The sequence below is a fragment of the Cervus elaphus genome, chromosome 11, assembly GCF_910594005.1.
Source record: "Cervus elaphus chromosome 11, mCerEla1.1, whole genome shotgun sequence".
In the NCBI taxonomy this organism is placed as follows: Eukaryota; Metazoa; Chordata; class Mammalia; order Artiodactyla; family Cervidae; genus Cervus; species Cervus elaphus.
In genome coordinates, this window is record NC_057825.1 from 57980925 (window position 1) to 58000299 (window position 19375).

Sequence of the window (19375 nt, forward strand, 5' to 3'; positions counted from 1 at the left end):
TTCAAGCCCTCAGTGAATTGCATGATGCCCACCGATATAGGTGAGAGCCATCTCTTTTACCGGTTCTACTGATGAAAATGTTAATCTCAGACTTCCCTGATGGTCCAGTGGTAAAGAATCTGCCTGCCAATATAGAGGACACAGGTTTGATCCCTGGTCTTGGAAGATTCCACATGCCACAGAGCAACTAAGCCCTTGGGCCATAACTACTGAACTGCAAGTAGAGAAAGCCCACATGCACCAAAAAGGACCCAGAGCAGCCAAAAATAAATTTAAGCATTTTAAAAGAAATCTGTTTTCAAAAATGGTAAACTTTTCTGAAAACACTCTCATAGACACACAGAGAAGTAATATTTAACCAACTCTCTGGGCATCCCTTAATTCAGTCAAGTGAAAGTGTTAGTCACTCAGTTGTGTATGACTCTGTAACTCCATGGACTGTAGCCCACCAGGCTCCTCTGTCCATAGGATTTTCCAGGCAAGAATACTGGATTGGGTTGCCATGCCCTCCTCCAGGGGATCTTCCCAACCCAGGATTGAACCCAGGTTTCCCGCATTACAGGCAGTTTCTTTATGGCCTGAGCCACCAAGGAAGCCCTAATTCAGCCAAGCTGACACATACATTAACTGTCTCATTTTCCACGTAAACCCATGAACATTCATTAGAATAGAGTCCCCTGGAACCAGTCTGGATAACACTTATCGTGGAGATACCTGAGTCTGAAGATACCTGTCTGCTCAGAGCAGACAGTCTCGTATGACTGTGCTATTTGCTGTGTCTCAGGTCCTAGAACGATGGGCCCTCAGAAAGTGTCTGCAGGAAATGTTCAGTGTAGAAGAGCCTGTGCTAAAACGGCAGGCTGCCAGCCTCCTCTGTCGCTCTAATTCTGTGACCAGAGTCTGAGTAAGGGAGTCGGAGGGGATGAGTGTAGGAGAGGAGGATTCACTGCAGCGTCTCTATCACAGGGAGAGGGGTTGACACACAGTGGGTACTAAATACGGGAGAGGTTACAATAAGGCCCCTATATTCCCAGGTGGCTCAGCTGGCAAAGAGCCCACCTGTCAAAGCAGGAGACACAGGAGACTCGGATTCAGTCCCTGAGTCAGGAAGATTCCCCTGGAGGAGGAAATGTCAACCCACTCCAATATTCTTGCCGAGGAAATTCCGTGGGTAGTGGAGCTCACGGGGTCACAAAGAGCTGGATACGACTGAGTGCACATGCGCCACCATCATACAAACCTTCAGGTTGTGAACTTTCAAAGACATGAACATGCTTCTGGTCCCAGCAAGGAGAGCCTGTGCCATTAACGTCAGGCGTGAGTGAAATTGCAACTCGCCCTCCGTGTCCTATTGCTGATGCTTCTTCAGCTCTTCTATTTCCCACCTCCTCTCCCTCCTCCAGTCACTAACTCTTCCTGCCTGTTCATTCAGTGCTAGCCTCTACATGTTATCTGTTGTACTGTATTAGAGTACTTTTCAAGGTACAGTACTATAAGGTTTAAAATGTTTTATTTTTTATGTCTGTCTTTTATGTATTCCTTGCATGAAAATTATTATAAACTTATTACAGTACAGTACTAGATAGCCGATTGTGTTAGTTGGGTACCTAGGCTAACTTTGTTGAACTTAGAACAAATTGGACTTAGGAATACAATCTCCAAAGAGTATTTGTTCAAGTGTAGGGGACATAATTGCTCACCCAGCTCCACACCCAAAAAGCACTGCAGGATCTTTGTCGCCACCTGCAGCCCAGAGACCACACTGCAGGTTCCGGGCCTCAGAAATAGGCTTATATAGGGTGTGGATCCTGGATTTGCTATTGAGCAGGCAGAGATTGGAATTTACTTTGGGGATAATTAGATTTTTTTGTTTTGGTCAAATCACTAACAGACTCTTTTAATTCAGTTCAGTTCAGTTCAGTCCAGTTCAGTCGCTCAGTCATGTCCGTCTCTTTGTGACCCCATGAATTGTAGCCACCAGGTTCCTCTGTCCATGGAATTCTCCAGGCAAGAATAGTGGAGTGGGTTTCCATTCCCTTCTCCAGGGGATATTCCCGACCCAGGGATCGAACCCAGGTCTCCCGCATTGCAGGCAGATTCTTTACCATCTGAGCCACCAGGGAATACAGTCCAATAACTCAAATGCCAGTGTTTCTAAGACATTAGTTTTTCTATCTAAGCTCATCATGTTAATTTCTGTCATGCTCACTTAAGAAATGGGTTGTATACTGTAGCAAAATTCTGTTACCAACCAGTACCCCACGGGGGCCTTCCCTGGACAAACCTCGCATGTCCGCTGCCTGCCTCTTGTTTATAGAAAAACTTTAGCCTCACAGGTCATCCCCAAGTTCCAAAGAATAAATTTAATCAGAGAAGTGAAAAAATGCAAAAATAAAGGAAAACAGTAAAGCATGACAAAATAGTAATACTTTAGCCATTAAATGAAGTTAAGGACAATTAATTTCTCCTTAAGGGGTATAGATGCCTTCCCTGGGCTTCCTTGGTGGCTTAGATGGTAAAGAATCGGCCTGCAATGTGGGAGACCCAGGTTCAATCCCTGGGTAGGGAAGATCCCTGGGAGAAGGAAATGACAACCCACTCCAGTACACTTGCCTGGAAAATTCCATGGACTGAGGAGCCTGGTAGGCTATAGGCCATGGGGTTGCAAAGAATCCGACATGACTGATCAACTTCACTTCACTAAGGGCTATAGATAATATTCTGACTCATGTCCTTTGAGCTGTTTTGCAGATACTGAAACCCCCACCAGGTAAAAGTTAACTGTACGTGCTCCCTACAAGCACATAGACCCCAGACTGACAAGAAGGTTGATGATGTTGATTCCTGGTTATCTCACCACCAACCGATCAGAAGAATGTTGGAGGATTCTGGGATGCTCTCCCTCACCCCGTCTTTAAAAATCTTTCCCTGAAAACCACTGAGAGTGGGCCTTTTGAGCATTAGTTACCTGGACTCCTTGCTGGGTGCCTGCAGTAAACACTACACTTGCCTTCACCACAACCTGGTGTCAGTAAATTGGCTTCACTATGCACAGGTGAGTGGACCCAGTAGTATTCAGGAAAATCTGGTTTCCATTAGCATTTTCTTCTTCACTTTTACTTTTTCCTCCCTAAATTTGGGTTTAGGCTTCCCCAGACTTCCACGTATTATATAGCCTATGGTGGGTGTGATATCTTCAGCATTTGTTTTGCAGGGGCTATAGTAATAGAGTGGCTTTAGGGTGGGCATGGAATCACAGAGTGAATATTTGGGTCATGAAGGAAGTGTGATCTTTTTTTCAGTGCATGTGACTTTGGACATACAAGTTATAGGAGACCCTGAACACATCATCCTCCTGTATAAAGTCTCTTCAGAGCTTCTCAGAATAAAGACAAAGTCCTCTAAGCATAAGCCACTACCTATGTCTGGTACTTTTTGTCGACACATGTATACAGCATACATATGCACATAAGCAGACACAGGTTCACACATGTATACATGCACACCATACACATGTGCACACAGGTATGTACGTATGCATAGATGCATGCATTAACACACACAGTTGCACTCAGGACTTCCTTCAAACCTGTGTCTGCCCACAGCTTCTCCTGCCCCTCACTTGGCTGGCTCTGATGCATGCATTACCTCCCTTAAATCCTTCCCTGACCCCTTGGGATGGGACCATCCAGTAGCCCAGCTCCCTGGTACTACCTGAATGAGAGGTTACCACATTGGTAACAGTGTTCTAATCACCTGTTTACTAGTTTCTGACTCCGGACCTGCCAGTTCATTTCACTCTGAGATGTCAATGGTGGATAAGACCTCAAGTGTGCCTCTCCCAGGAATTTGCATAATAACAGCTCTGATGGGCTGGCTGTGGAATGAAGCCTTTGGCGTGGTCACCAGAAAGGAGGAAGAATTTCAGAGACAATACTTGGGGTGGGGCGAAGAATATATTCCTGGCATCCCAACATGTCTGTCAGAAGCTGCTTCCATTTCTTACTCTTAAATCCCCAGGGCCAGAACACCCCATCATTATTTCAACCCAAGGTTCCCTGAGTGCTGTTTGGAGTGTTTTCTAGTCATTCCATAGAAAGCAGTCAGTGGACGTTGGCTTTTATTCATAATGCCTGGTCTCTTCATCTTTAAAGCATAGGGGCTATGTCTTCTAAACCTCTTATATCTTCTTCCTCTCCCAAGCACTAATACTGCATTGACATATATTAGATGTTCCAAATGTTTTTTACTTAAATAGAGAATATGATCCAACTCATCTTTGCTGGCCCTTCTCTTGTGAATTGTGCCCGCCACCCACCCAGGCATACCCAGGCAAATCCCACTCCTTGGCCCTGCTCCAAGCTGGGTCAAGTTGAGTTATTTATTATCACTGGTGAAGGAGAGGAGCTGGTATGGGAAGCTGAAGCAGGGGTCAGGCCACCCTTGGAACCACAGCATCAAAGTTGATGCCAGGACAGGGCCAAACAGAAGGCAGGGGGTGGGAGGGGTGAGAGGCAGACCCAAGAGGAAGCTGAGATGAGCAGAAGACCTAGTAACAGCCCAGTTGGTCCAGTGCTGATCTCAGGGTCCCAGACTTGAAATCTGGGTCCTACTTGAAATACTTGGATGTTTCCTCCAGGTCTCCTCCTTCACCAGGCATCCATAATCTGGCCCCACCTATCTTCCCGTCTTAATTTTTGGCAACTCCCCAGCCATAAGCCTTGGGTCCCTGCACATGGCTGATTCATCCACACCCTAAATGTGCTGCGAACTCCTCCATCACCCCCTCCCAAGTTACTCCCTCTGCTTAGAAATACCTATCCCTGCATTCTCTGCCTGGAAACTACTTTTTCTCTGAGGCCCAGATAAAATGCTCTTTCCTTTGTGTAGGCATGTCTAGCCCTTTCCGCCAGCTATGCCTCCACACTGCGTGGTGTCTATCTACCTTGCGGCAAGTTGTCCTCACACTGTATCCCAAAGTTCCAACAAGAACCAAGTGATCAACCACTAATTAATTCAAGACTGCACTTAGTGCCTTTGATGTACCAGCAACTACTCTGGGCACAATTGGTGACCCAAATTGAACAGAGTGCATGCATGCATGCTAAGTCCCTTCAGTCATGTCTGACTCTGTGCGACCCTATAACTGTAGCCTGCTGGGCTCTTCTGTCCATGGAATTCTCCAGGCAAGAATACTGGAGTGGGTTGCCATGTCCTCCTCCAGGGGATTTTCCTAACCCAGGGATCGAACCTACATCTCTTATGTCTCCTGCATTGGCAGGCTGGTTCTTTACCACTAGTACCACCTGGAAAGCCTATAATTGAACAGAACACGCCCTCAAAAACCACAGAGTAGCTCCAGCACATAAATACATAGTTGTGGGGCTTCCCCAGTGGCCCAGTGGTTACGAATCCACCTTGCAATACAAGGGACACTACTTTGATCCCTGATTCAGGAAGATCCCACATGCCGCAGAGCAACTATGCCCGTGTGCCACAACTACTGAACCTGTGCTCCAAAGCCCATGAGTCAAAACTACTGAGCCCATGCGTAGCAACTACTGAAGCTCGTGCACCGAGAGCCCATGTTCTGCAACAAAAGAAGCCGCTGCAGTGAGAAGCCTGCGCACCACAACAAAGAGTAGCCCCCACTAACCACAACTAGAGAAAGCCTTCCTGCAGCAGTGAAGACCCACTACATCCAAACTACAAAATAACTAATTAATTAAAAAGATACATAGTTATGGTATGATAGCCAGGTGACAAGTAGTGAGGAATATGCAGGGAAAGAATATAAATTTATTAGGGCCACAAAGTCTGGCATGTCTCTTTGCTGCTTAAAATCTTCCCATAGCATCCCTTGGCACTTAAAAATAAGTGAAAACACTTATTTGCCTTCAAGATCCCTCCATGATCCAGTCCCCTGCTGGTCTTGTCCACCTCCTAACCCTCTCTCCAGGACGCAGCGCCCCCAGCCTTCTACTACTATTTGGACACACTGAGCCCATTCTGTCTCAGGGCTGTGTGTTTGCTATTTCTCTCCTGCATCCCTTCCTGCTCCCACTGCCTCCTATCCTTCAGCATCAGCTCAAATGTCACCTCCTCCAAAAAGTCAGAGTCACCTCCCCTGACCGCCCTCTCTAATGTTACCATTGAATACCTACTGCCCTCACCCTCTCTCATGCAAATTGCCCTTGTCTGTCTTCTTGCTTGTGTATTTGCTTGTTTAGTGTTTCTCCCACTCAATTATCAGCTCCAAGGAAACTTAGTTTTGTTGCTCCTAGAATAAGAGTGAAATAAAAATTTGTGGAACAAGGTTGGGGTCAAACGGACCAGGTGTACATGTACAGCCTATGTGACCTTCAGCAAGTTAAGTATGTCACTTCTGTTAGTCCAGTCTCTTTACCTGTCAAATGCAGTATGAATATTTGCCTTGCAGGATCATTGTGAGAGTGAAGACAGGTCTTTGTTGCTTTGTGCCGGCTTTCTCTAGTTGCAGTGAGCAGCGCACTTCATTACGGTTCGCATGCTTCTCATTGTGGTGGTTTCTCTTGTTGTGGAACACAGGCTGGTTCACAGGCCTCAGTAGTGGTGGCATGTGGGCTCTAAGGCCCACGGGCTTCAGTAGTTGCTGCACACAAGCTCAGAGGTCGTAGCCTGTGGGCTTCAGAGCATGGGCTCAGTAGTTGCAGCGTATGGGCTTAGTTGCTCTGCGGCATGTGGGATCTTCCTGGAGCAGGGATAGAACCTGTGTCCCCTGCATTGGCAAGTGGATTCTTATCCACTGCACCACCAGGCAAGTCCCTGAGACACACACTTCTTAAATGTCCTGACTCACAGTACAGGTTGGCCAGATGCTGAGTGGTTGTATGAAACGAGAAGAGTACCAGCGGCCCACTCCTCTGAATCTTGATACGGCAGGCTCCTTGATCTAACTTGAGCCTAACCAGGGGTCCTCTATGTAATGGAGAGGGCTCCAAGGATGTGTAACAGTCCTAACTACAAACTCTCAAGTGAGATCCATCTCTGTTTCCCAACTATAACCAGTCAACTCATCAGTTCCATGGTAACCTTTTTTTTTTTTTTTTTCGCACAGTAACCTTAAACTCAGTACATCCAGTCCAAACCCACTGCCTCCTCATAACTGTTCCCCTTAGTCCTCACAGATCAAAACTAGCAGACAATCAACAATACTGGTCCATCAGTTAGGAGACTGATTCATTGTGAAGTGTCTGATAGAAAAATTGTGACCTGAACTATTAACACAACTGAGAATGTAAATAGCTCAAGGCATTATCCATAGACAGAGGAGGGGAGATGGATTCTGCCTGGAGTTTCTTGGTTATTTTTAGAAGCTCCAGAGCAGAGGAACCAGAGAAGAAACCATGATCAGGCTTCCAAGAAGGACTCACCAAATCACCCAGTCCCTTTGCATTAAATGCTGCACATAGACGACCATGAAGGCCCTGTGTTAGTTGTCTACAGCTACTGTAACAAATTACCACAAACGTAATGACTTAGAACAAGACATATTTATTTTCTTACAATTCTGGAGGTCAGAAGTCTGAAATGGGCTTCACTGGACTAAAATCAAGTTGGCAGGGCTGTGTTTCTTCCGGAAGCTGTAGGGGAGAATGCATCCCCTGCCCTTTTCCAGCTTCTAGGAACCACCTGCATTCGTTGGCTCACAGCCCCTTCCTCTATCTTCAAAGTTAGCAGCATTGCATCTTCTATTCTCTTTCTGACTCTCACCCTCCTGCCTCCCTCATATGAGGACCCTGATGATTAATCATGAAGGGTCCACTGGGATAACCCAGGATGGATTAGCCTTCACTTAATCACATTTGCAAAGTCTCTTTTTTGCCAGGTAAGGTAACATATTCATAGGTTCTGGAGATCAGGATGTGGAGTTCTTTGAGGGGGCCATTATTCTGCTCAATAGGATGAGCTTGGCTCAGTAGGATGAGCTTGGCTTGGGAGCACCAGGCCAGAACCCAGCTTCCTGCCTCCCTACCGACTCTGTTCAAAGTAGAATTCAGTGCGGGCTGAGGGCTCACTCTCCTTGCTAAGTCGCATGGGCTGATGGGGTTCAGAGGAGCTAGAGAGGAACCAGCCAGGCCAGGCAGCAGCCTCGAGCCTGAAAGCGGGGCCCGAGCTTCTCTGGAAGAAGGTGAAGCGGGTGGCCTCTTCTCCGCCCTTGTACAGGTCCTCGATGTTCACATCCTGTGGGAGCAAGGCAGAGGAGGCTGGATGGGGCAGCTGACTGTCAGCCCTCAAGGCTTCTGGGGCTTGGCCAATGAGGGAACCAAAAGGTGAGTCTTTCCCCAGGGAAATTCACTCTGCAGGTTCTAGAGGGAAGGATCTGGGCACTGGGTGCAGAGGGAGATGGTGGAAATCCAAACAAGAGGGACATGTGGACCTTGCTGGACCACAGATGGGCATAGAGATGCCAGAGCACCCTGGAGGTCTATAGGGTCCCCCAGTACAGGGTGTGATTGCTCACCTCCAGCTGCAGGGAAGGCCCCTCCCCTGTCTCCACACATGCCAGGCAACGGCTACCTCCCTGGACCCCCAAGAAGATGGGGAACTTGGTGCGTTCAAGGCCTCTGTTGGGGAGTATGCAGATGGTCTCTGGGAGGGAAGAAGAGAAGAGAGCCAGGTGATGAGGGGACCCCAGATTACAAGCTCTTAAGCGAGCTAAAGCTTGGGCAGGAAGGAACTGGGCCAGGGCACAGCTGACCTGGGCCCTGCATACAGACTGGGACTCCCATCAGGGCCCTGATCCCTCACTGGGAGAGCTCTCCCTGCCTCGGTTCTCACTGTCACTGGAGACAGAAGGGGAAGGAGAGCCTGGGGCAGATGGAGTTTGTGTGAGTCCCAGGAGGTCAAGGCCCCAGTTGCTCACCTGCATGACAGTTGTCTGCATCGGGATCTCCCATCAGGAACTGGCCATCTCTCATGTACAGAGCCTTCTGCTCTGCATCCTTAATTCTGGAACAGGAATCGACGCTGACTGCCCGCCCCCTTCAGACACCCCGGGCCCCACAGCCCTTTCACCCCAGGCTCTGAATGACCTGCTCATTGGCAGTTCTTCTGTGTTGAGTCCTGCCCCAGGCCATGGATGTGAGGCCTTGTGCCATGGCCACAGAAGCAGAACCTAGAACCAAGATCACCTGCAAAGCTGACTGAGCCCTTTTGTGACCATTCCCAAAAGCCCCCCTGATCATTGCTAACAAGCTTCCTGACTCCCAATTAAGCAAAGATGCCTGCTCCAGTAAATACCCCATAACACCCCAACCAATCACCCAACACTATCCTTCCAGCGGGGATTGTCTTTGTTCTGAGGCTATAAGAATCAGCTATTAACTCAGGAAAACTATCTTTCCCTGGTCTGTCAGGAGGTCAGCCCACTGCACTCACAGTGTCCTCATTATCTCTGCTCTTTGTTCTTAATAAACTCACTCCCTTCTGAAATGCTCTTCGTCTGGAAATTCTTTCCCAACCCACACTTAGACTGCCCCAACATTCTGCAGGTGAGAAGTAGGGATGCTACTCCATCCAAAAGTAGGTCAAGACCAGGTTAGCCATAGGCTATAGAAAAGTTCTCCTGGGGCTGGGCATTTTTCAGAGACTGCATCTCTGTCTTTACCGAGCTTGGCCCCTGTCAGGCCCTCAGGGCCGTGATGGGAGCCAGGGTCTTCTCACTGAGGTGTACAGAGTTTTCCTGACCCTCCAGCCCTCCAGCATGCAAGTATATAAGGGGTGGGGGGGAGTAGGCCGCTTTGGGTGTACCAAATATGGATAGTCAGCAGAGAGTCAGAGCAGGGCCCTGATGACTGGCAGTGGGGTTGGCAGTGGTTCTAATGATCAGTGTGGGAGGGTAAACACGTGCAGGGAAGCTGAGAAGGAACCATGGTGAGTCTGTGCAGATCAAAGCCACGCCCACAAGGCTAACCCATTGCTGGCTGGTTTCAGAGATGGCCATCAGCTGCTCTCGGGCCTGGGGATGCTCCTTACCTTCAAGGGCAGAACTTCTGGGCCAACACCACTACCTCTAGGGGATTCTTCTTTCTTAGTAACAGCTAATTATAATACCCTGAGCTCATGACTGTATGTGTTTAAAGCAGGTTCCCTTGTATAATAAAAATGAAGACCTGAAAATAACCTGTTTTGGCAGCTAGCTGCCTCCCTCCAACCTCAACCACCAGGAACTGCCAGCCACATTCTGTTCAGGGACAGAACCCAGGCTAGAGACCCCAGAGAGCTGACATCCTGTTTTGTCATTTGCAGGCTCCATGCACATGTGTCTTGCCTTCTCAGCCATGCTGTAACTTCCTGGAGGCCCTGACCAATCCCCCATGTCTAGGATAGGATGGGGCCACAGAGAGGACAATCTTCCCAGGTGGCGTTAGTGGTAAAGGACCCACCTACCAATGCAAGAGACCTGGTTCAATCCTTGGGTCAAGAAGATCCCCTGAAGAAGGGAATGGCTACCCCCTCCGAGTATTCTTGCCTGGAGAATTCCATGGACAGAGGAGCCTGGCGGGCTACCGTCCATGGGGAGGGACTTAATCGCAAAGAGTCAGGCACAACTGAGCGACTAATACTCACTCATGGAGAAGCTGAGGGAATGCATCCCAGGTGTTAATCCTATTTTACTTTTATTATGCCCAAACTCATTCCTTGAAGGGCTCGAGATAGTTTACAACAAAAAACACAGATAATAAAGTGGTAAATGAAAAGCAAAGATTCAAATATCAAATGAGATAAAAGTAAGAGTTAGAAGCCCAGAATGGGAGTAAAAACCACAGAGGTTAACATATAAAAATGCTATCATTAAGATGCAAAATTATCTCTGAGCTTTTAGAGAGCGGAGGCTGAAGCAGCACAGAGAATGTGAGTCTGAGTCCTAGTCCTGTGTGACATCAGGTACTTAATAACCTTTTTGAGCCTCAGTTTTCAAATCTATAAAATGGGTTTAATAACTCTCCCTTGTAGATTTCTCAAGATGAAGGCAAGGCAGTAGAATGGCTGGCTTCTTGCAGAAGCTCAGGGAAGAAAGCTCCTGTAATTACGATAAGTGCCTTAATTATGGGGCACTTGAGCTTTCTGGGTGAGAGGGAACTTCATCCCTCTGACTCAGCCTTCTTTTCTTCTTCCTCTGTCATCCCCAGATCCCTGATTAGAAAAGGTAGACTCCAGGAAGACTTACATGTAGTATTTTGCCATGGGGAGGGAGCACATTCTTGTAAGCAGGGGTTACTGGTCCTTGCTGAAGGGGGAGAAAAAAGGGCTGTCAGAGTATGAATGGATAAAGAAGATGTCCATATACACAGTGGAATCATAGCCTGTCATAAAAAAGAATGAAATAATGACATTTACAGCAATGTGGATGGACCTAGAGATTATCATACGAAGTGAAGTAAGCCAGACAGAGAAAGACAAATATCATATAAAATATTGCTTATCTGTGGCATCTTAAAAAAATGATACAGATGAACTTATTTACAAAACAGAAAGAGATTCACAAACATAGAAAACAAGCTTATGGTTACCAAAGGGGAAATGAAAGGCATAAATAAAGAGCTGGGGATTAAAATATACACACAACTGTATACAAAATAGATAACTAATAAGGACCTACTGTATAACATAGATAATTGTACATATATAGTGTTGCTGTTGTTGCGGTTTAGTCACTAAGTCTTGTCTGACTCTTTGTGACTCCATGAACCGTATGTAGTCCACCAGGCTCCTCTGTCCATGGGATTTCCCAGGCAAGAATACTGAAGTCAGTTGCCATTTCCTCCTCCAGGGGATCTTCCTGACTCAGGGATTAAATCCATGTCTCCTGCTTAGCAGGCAGATTCTTTACCATTGCACCAGGGGAAACCCATCTAACTGTCTGTCTATCCATCTATCTACCTATGTATAACTGAATTACTTTCTGGGCACCTGAACCTAACACAGTATTGTAAATCAACTATAATTCAATTAAAATTTTTAAAAAAGAATGGCTGCAATTTAAAAAAAAGAAAAGGAAAAGAAGGGTGGTGGAGCTGGAGAACAGACACCCCAAAGGCCCTAAATCACCCCATCACAAGGCAGAAAGTTCTCACCAGGGACTTGTCTATCGCTGGCCTCTGAGTCCACCAAGGTGCCCCCAGCCCAGCCAGTTCCAAGCCCTCTGAATTGCCCTCCTTTGAGGCCATCCAGGAACACATCTAGCCGAGCTGGCAGGGGTGTGAGCCATGACCTGGGGCCAGCTCTGGGAAACAGGATGGAAGGTACCCCCAAAGAGTTCAGCCAAGAGACATTCCCTGGGGCTTAGATGGGGGTGGGTGGGCTCCAACCTCACAGTTTGAGGAAGAACCTAGTTTTGACCCTGACCCTGTCCCACTCCCCAGCCTGGCCTTAGAGACACCATCCTGACTTCCTCTGGGCAGCACTACTAGGAAGAACCTCCAGCCTGCACCAGGGGTGGGCAGGATCTCCCTGCAGTTAGAGAGCATTGTTCTGGGGGATGCTTTGCCAAGACTGTGACCTACCAGAGGTTATCCAAATTCCCCCTTTCTATTCCAGATGGAAAACAGCACACACATGAGACACAGACTTATGTTCTGGGGGAGAAATGGTCCAAAAACTGAAGCCAGTGACATCTATACAGATCCCAGACCACAGAGCTTCACACAGCTCTGCTCCTCCCAGGTGGATCATCTGTCCCTAGAGCTTTTCCCTGAAATTACCACTTTCAATCCAGCACAGAAAGAAACCCAGAGCCAATCAGGGCATGAGGCTGGGAGGAGTTGGAGAAGAGTCCAGAAAAGTAAATACAAGGATGGCTAGGGCTGAGGCTAAAGAATAGATCTGATTCTCTCACCAAGGAAGAAGGGAAAGAGAAGAGAAGAGGAAAGAAAGCAGAAATATAGAAGAAATGGGAGAAAGGTAGAAATGAAGAAGCAGGGCTCAGAGAGGGAGAGGGTGATACTGAGCAACATTTTGGGAATCTATAAGACGGAAGTCCTGCAGGACTTCCAACCATCTCAGGCTCCCTGAGCTCCTGACCTGGATGTTAGAAGGATGGCTGTAGTCAAGGTGCCTTATAGTATAGGACCTGCCACTTGATCACCTTGAACAAGTCATTTCCTCTCCCTCAGCTTTGCAGTGAGAGTTTGAGCGTTCGTGAGGACAAAGGATCATGGGACACCAACAGGAGTACAAATTCTGGATAGATGTTGGTGATGTGAATCAAGGTTTGAAGCATTCTGTGTACTTTGTAATTTCATCTGTTTTCCATATTCTAAGGGAAAAATAATGAATTGCCCAAGTATTAATAATAAAGATGTTCATGTCATCATATTTTATAATAGCAAGAAATTGGAAATAATCTATCTGCCATAATAGGTGACTGGTAAAAATGGTAAATAAGAATGTGGAGGCTCAGTGATAAAGAATCTGCCTAGAACACAGGAGACATGGGTTCAATCCCTGGGTTGGTAAGATCCCCTGGAGAAGGAAATGGCAACCCATTCCAGTATTCTTGCTTGGGAAATCCCATGGACAGAGGAGACTGGCAGGCTACAGTCCATGGGGTCAAAAAGAGTTGGACACAATTTAGCGACTCAACAGCAACAGAAGTTATGGTAAATAAGAAAGTATGTGTACATGAAAGACAATGTCGTGGAAAAACATTTTATGATATATAAATGTTCAAAATACAAAGTGCAAAGTGCAGGTTATAAATAATATGTGCATTATGTTTCCATTTAAATCTACCCAAATACATAGAAACAAAGATGATCAATATTTTATAGCACATATCTATGGCTGATATGATTATGGGTGATTTTTATTTAATTTTAGCATTTCAACACTTTTCTTTATATGAATATGAATTTCCTTTGTGAATGAATGAATGAATGAAAGTTGCTCAATAATGTCCAACTCTGTGCAACCCCATGGACTGTAGCCCATCAGTCTCCTCTGTCCATGGAATTCTCAAGGCAAGAATATTGGAATGGGGGAAGTATATGCTACATTTCAATTTTTTGAAAAATGAAGTGTTCAATCCAAGTCATTAGTTTTCCAGAATGTGCCTGCCTATTGAATTACTTGGAGGACTCTTGAGAAGTACTGTTTCCTGGACTGAAGTTTCCTGAAGTGACTTAGTGATCAACTGGGCTGGGGAAATGGTACACGAGTTTGGTTCTTCTCACTCTTGAATGAACATATAAGTCACCTGCAGCTCTTGTTAAAATACAGATTCTGATTCCCTAGGTCTGGGGTGACCTAAAACTCTGCATTTCAAATGCAACCAAATGGTATTAATGCTGGAAGATGCTTTAAATATCAAAGGACAGATGATCTTCCAGCCCTTATAAGCTGACAGCAGCATGGCCTTGATGCAAACCCACTTGATGCTGCACTCACTCTCAGCCAAACTATTGGAGAAACTTTGGTTGGAGCGGCAGAAATATGGGCAACCTGGTGCTGTGCCAAGGGCCGGCTGGGGCAGACCAAGTAGAGGGCAAAGTGTGAGGCCAGACAGACAGGCTGATGACTCCCCCTCTTGGTCAGTGTCAACTCAGAGCCAACAGAAATTCAAGAATGGTCCAGTCCAGCAGGATCTCTGGGACTCTAGAAGCCTCTTTTCCTGGTCTGGCCTCAAACCTGTGTCTCTCCTAAAGACCCCCAAATCAGGAATCCCTGCCTGGGGTCTTGGTATAGATTGTGATGTATAGAAGTGAGTAGGAATGAGAGGCCATCTTCTAGTTTATCAGAGAGCCTGGGTTCCTGGTGTGGAGCATCTGCCATAGTCCTTCCCAAAGTACCACATACTCCCCAAAGCTTTCCCTTCCCAATTGTCTCCAAGTGACCTTTCACTGGACATTAGGCTATAGCCCTCTCTGGGTACCATCTTTGGCTATCTCAGTTCCCATCAATTCACCTGTCCTGGACCCAATATCACCAAAAAATATCCCTGGACTTCCTCAAGCTCTTTTGTACATCACACTCACATTGATCTCACCCTCTCCTTCATCCTCCTACACACAGTCTTCATTGAATCTGTTCCCTCCAAGACCAATATTAACTTCTGTAGAGTCAAACCAAATGACTTTTTTGATTTGTCAGATCTTTGGCAACTGCCTCCCTTGGATCCCTTGATATTGATTCACACCTCTCCATTCTCTGCTCAGGTCCATTGCGAATTCTTCCCTTTTTGCAGGGGTCATCCCTAAACCTTGAAATCACAAGCCAACATCCTAAGCACTTCTCTTTCATATCCCATGGAGCTACAATCCATCCATTTCTACAGATGCAATTATCATCTTTCTCTGATGCCTCCCAAGCCCAGTTTGAACACCCTCCTTTATCTCCAGCAGCCTCCAGGATACCACCCTCTGGATATCCTGCCATCATTCTCAACCAAATGCATCTAAGGTCAAATTCATCTTCTCCTCCTCCAAGTCCATTCATCCCTCACAGTATCATTTCTCTTGCTACCACAATATTCCTCTAGATAGTGAGATTCAAAACCTGAGAACTGTTGACAATTTCTCCTACTTTCTTGACTCTGTGACAGATTTATCAACAAGTTCCAATAAATTATGTCTTTAAAATATAAACTTTGTTTTCTTCATAGCCATTAGAATTGTGACTATATTCCTGGTTTCTCCACCTTCAGTACAGCCCAACCTATCTGAGGTTTCTGGACTTGTATTCTAAGTACTGCTTTCATCACATCCCCACCCCACTCTAGCCTACAGTGGTTTCCCACCATATGATACACTTTTCTAGGTATATCTCACTTCTCTGTGGACACTAAATCACCTCCCAGGCAATGAGACTTCTTTCTTATTTTTCTCATAGGTATTCTCAGAGTTATCTTTGATTTCCCTACCTCCAAAGTCATCCCATCCTATTGTTGTCCATTCAGATCTTTTGGCATTAAGGTCACCGGACATGGTATTATTATCTATAGTTGAGTATCTAGTTCCGCCAAGTTAATTATCAGCTCAGATATACAAGGTCATGTCACTTAACCTCTAATCTTCAGTTTCAGCACCTATAAATCATGGTATTAGAGTATGTGGTTATTAAAATTCTTTCCAGATCAAACTATCAGTGATTCTATGATTCAGTGTTTAAAGACTATTTTCTTTACCATTGCAATCCTACTCTGAACTCCCATGAAGTTTCATTGTGTTATTTATTGTTTTATATGTAGACATTTATTTCCCTTTTTAAATTTAATAGGCTCTTTAGGCCACAAAATGTGGCTTGTAGCTCTCTCCACCTGCCCCAACTGAGGTACATCCATGCTTACAAATAGGACATAGAAACACATACCGCAGATTCAAATGGAAGGTTGGTTCTAGACCTAACTCTATTACAAGTTTGTTTTGCCACCTTGGAAAGTCCCTTTTTGTCCCTAGGCCTCCAATTTCTTATCATTAGAATGAGAGGCTGGGCAAGATCAGTATTTTTCAAAAGTATTTTAAGTTTCAAAGAAAAGTTTTCATGGGAACCTAAGGAAAATTAGATGGATAAAAGGTACCTGTTTAGCAGAATTAGAAAGAAATGGAGATATGGGAACCCAGTTAGCATTGACCACTGAAGCAGGCACTGGGTGTCTATGTCAATCTCAACTTCCCAATTTATCCCTCACTCCACCTTTCCCCTTGGTAACCACACACTCTACTCTATATAAAATAGATAACTAATAAGACCCTGTTGTATAGCACAGGGAACTCTACACAATATTCTGTAATGACCTAAATGGGAAATGACCTAAATGGGAAAAGAATCTGAAAAAAGAGTGGATATATTTGTATATCTGGAGAAGGAAATGGCAACCCACTCCAGTATTCTTGCCTGGGAAATTCTATGGACAGAGAAGGCTGGTAGGCTAAGTCTATGGAGCCTTAAAGAGTTGGACATGACTGAGCAACTAAACAACAACTGAGGGAATGGCTACCCACTCCTGGAGCGGTTCCTGCCTGGAGAACTCCATGGACAGAGGAGCCTGGCGGGTTACAGTCCATGAAGTTGTAAAAAGTCAGACAAGAGTGAGTGACTTTCAATTTCACTGTGTTAATAGATATTCTCTCTGTATGCCTAGAAGGATCTGTGAGTCTGAGATCCTTGGAAATAAACAAATTAATTAACAAACCATGCCCTCATGGCAGGTCTGATGGATAGAAAAAGATAAACCATCAGTGGGGTAGCTGCAATAAGCCCACAGGTTTTTACACTGGAAACTTTGATTGTTTAAATAACAAGGACATGTCTGTGTGGATGCCAGTAAAGAATGGACTCTTCCTTGGCCCTTGCCTCCCTGGCTACCTCTCAAAGATAGGGGGAGCCTGATGTTTCTCTCAGCATGCCAAGCTACTGACCCCAATTCTTTGGTGCCTCCTGAGTTGAAAGTAATGTCTTATGAAACAGGTCTCACTGGTTTGTACAAGGTGCTGACTGGCTGGTGAGGCCAGGGCCTGGTCTTGGGTGGCTGGGAAATATTCCCTCCTTAGGGAAATGTGGGAGAAGGAAATGGCAACCCATTCCACTATTCTTGCCTAGAGAATCCTGTGGACAGAGGAGCCTGGTCGGCTGCTGTCCATAGCATTGTACAGAGTTGGACACGACTGAATCGACTTAGCATGCATGCATATATAACTGATTCACTTTGCTCCATAGCAAAAACTAACACAACAATGTAAACCAACTATGCATGCATGCACACATACTCAGTCACTATAGTTGTGTCCAACTCTTTGTGACCCAATGGACTATAGCCTGCCAGGTTCCTCTGTCCACAGGATTTCCCAGGCAAGAATACCAGAGTGGGTTGTCATGCCCTCCTCCAGGGGATTTTCATGACCCAGGGATCAAACCCAAGTTTCCTGCATTGCAGGTAGGTTCTTTACCTGTTAAACCACCAGGAAAGCCTGTAAATCAACTGCCCCCTCTCAAGGCACTGGGGCATCCCTAAAGAAAATCAAGCTTCATCAAACATTGCTGGGTACCACTGGCCTCAGTGATTTCTTCTGAAATTACTTTCTAAAATCTGTGTGCTCCTTGAGGACTTCCCTGGTGGTCGAGTGATTAACAATCTGCCTTGCAATGCAGGGGACATGGGTTTGACCCTAATCAGGGAACTAAGATCCCACAAGGGGCAGAGCAGCTAAGCACTTGAGCCACAACTAGAGAGTCCGTATGCCACAACGAAAGATCCTTTGTGCTGCAACGAAAGATCCAATGCAGCCAAATAAATTTAAAAGTATTTAAAATTTTATTTAAATTCTGTTGTCCTAAACATTTAAAAACTTTAACATGACTTAGCTATACTTTCTCCTCAAATTCTTTCTATGTGCCCCTAGACTTATTTAGCATCCTATATCTACATAAAGGATACCTTGCTAACTAGAGAGCTTTCCAGGAGAAATCAAAGGGAGGTGGCCTATCAGAGATATTGACAGAGGGAGAAGAAAAGAGAAAAAGAGAAAACACTGCCTTCTACCACTGACCTGCAGATCCTGGGTGCCTGGAACCTCCAATTGATTTCTCCAGGCTGTCTACACTGAGTTTATATTGCCTGATCAGGGTGGGACAGCCTGTAGCAATGTTTATAATTGGCTCCAGGATGGGGAAGAAAGGCGCTGGGATTTCACAAGGTCTTTGGCACAGTCTAGATAATAAGAAGGTGGGAACACTAATGAATATTTGTTAAAGGGGAGAGAGTCGCCCATAAAGCCTTAGCAGAAGCCAGGTGCTGGGACCCTGCTCAAAGCTACTGTCGTTAATACTGATATTGGTGGTCAGACATCTTCATATCACCTTCCCTTTGGTGCCCATGGAGCTCCATCTAGTCTTAGGGAAGAAGAAGAGGCAAGAGTGAGTGTGTCCGAAAGGCCTAAGGACAGATTTTTGTCCGTAGCCAGGCTGTGACCATGAAGGCAATGTGAGAATGGGGGTTGTTGATATTGTGAATAGCCCCTGTTGGGAAAGATGAAAGGGATGTCTTTGTTTTTCAACAGGCTCTATTAGTTGGTACCAGCTTGATGAGGTGAATGTCTAAGGAAATCCACTACAGTCAGAAGACACTGACCTTAGATTTATCCTGGGATTGAGCAGGTGCTGTGTGCCCTAGACTACAAGGGCATATGACAGTGTGAGCAGGGCAGAGATGAAGAACACTTGGGCTTCTGATTGACATTGCTTAATTCAGCCCATCCATCCACTCATCTGTCCATCCATCCATCAATCCATCAGTTCATCTACCCATTCATCCATCCAGCCATCAGTACATCTACCCATCCACCCATCCATCTGTCCATCTACCCATCCATCCATCCATCAGAATGTCTACACATCC

The 19375-nt window shown here is 45.8% G+C and overlaps 1 protein-coding gene and 1 long non-coding RNA gene across 2 annotated transcripts; one reads left to right on the forward strand and one right to left on the reverse strand.

Moving 5' to 3' along the window:
• Nucleotides 1-722: 722 nt before the first annotated feature.
• Nucleotides 723-17106, forward strand: LOC122703052. The gene is made up of 3 exons (XR_006343405.1): nucleotides 723-732; nucleotides 8382-8388; nucleotides 16968-17106. It is a non-coding gene; the product is annotated as an uncharacterized LOC122703052 (long non-coding RNA).
• IL1F10 (interleukin 1 family member 10) lies at nucleotides 7520-18557 on the reverse strand. The gene is made up of 5 exons (XM_043917147.1): nucleotides 18528-18557; nucleotides 11213-11272; nucleotides 8906-8991; nucleotides 8504-8631; nucleotides 7520-8223 (listed from the first exon to the last, which is right to left on the reverse strand). The coding sequence occupies exons 2-5, from the start codon at nucleotides 11242-11244 to the stop codon at nucleotides 8011-8013; spliced, it is 459 nt and encodes a 152-aa protein (XP_043773082.1). The 5' UTR covers nucleotides 11245-11272; nucleotides 18528-18557; the 3' UTR covers nucleotides 7520-8010.
• Nucleotides 18558-19375: the final 818 nt, after the last annotated feature.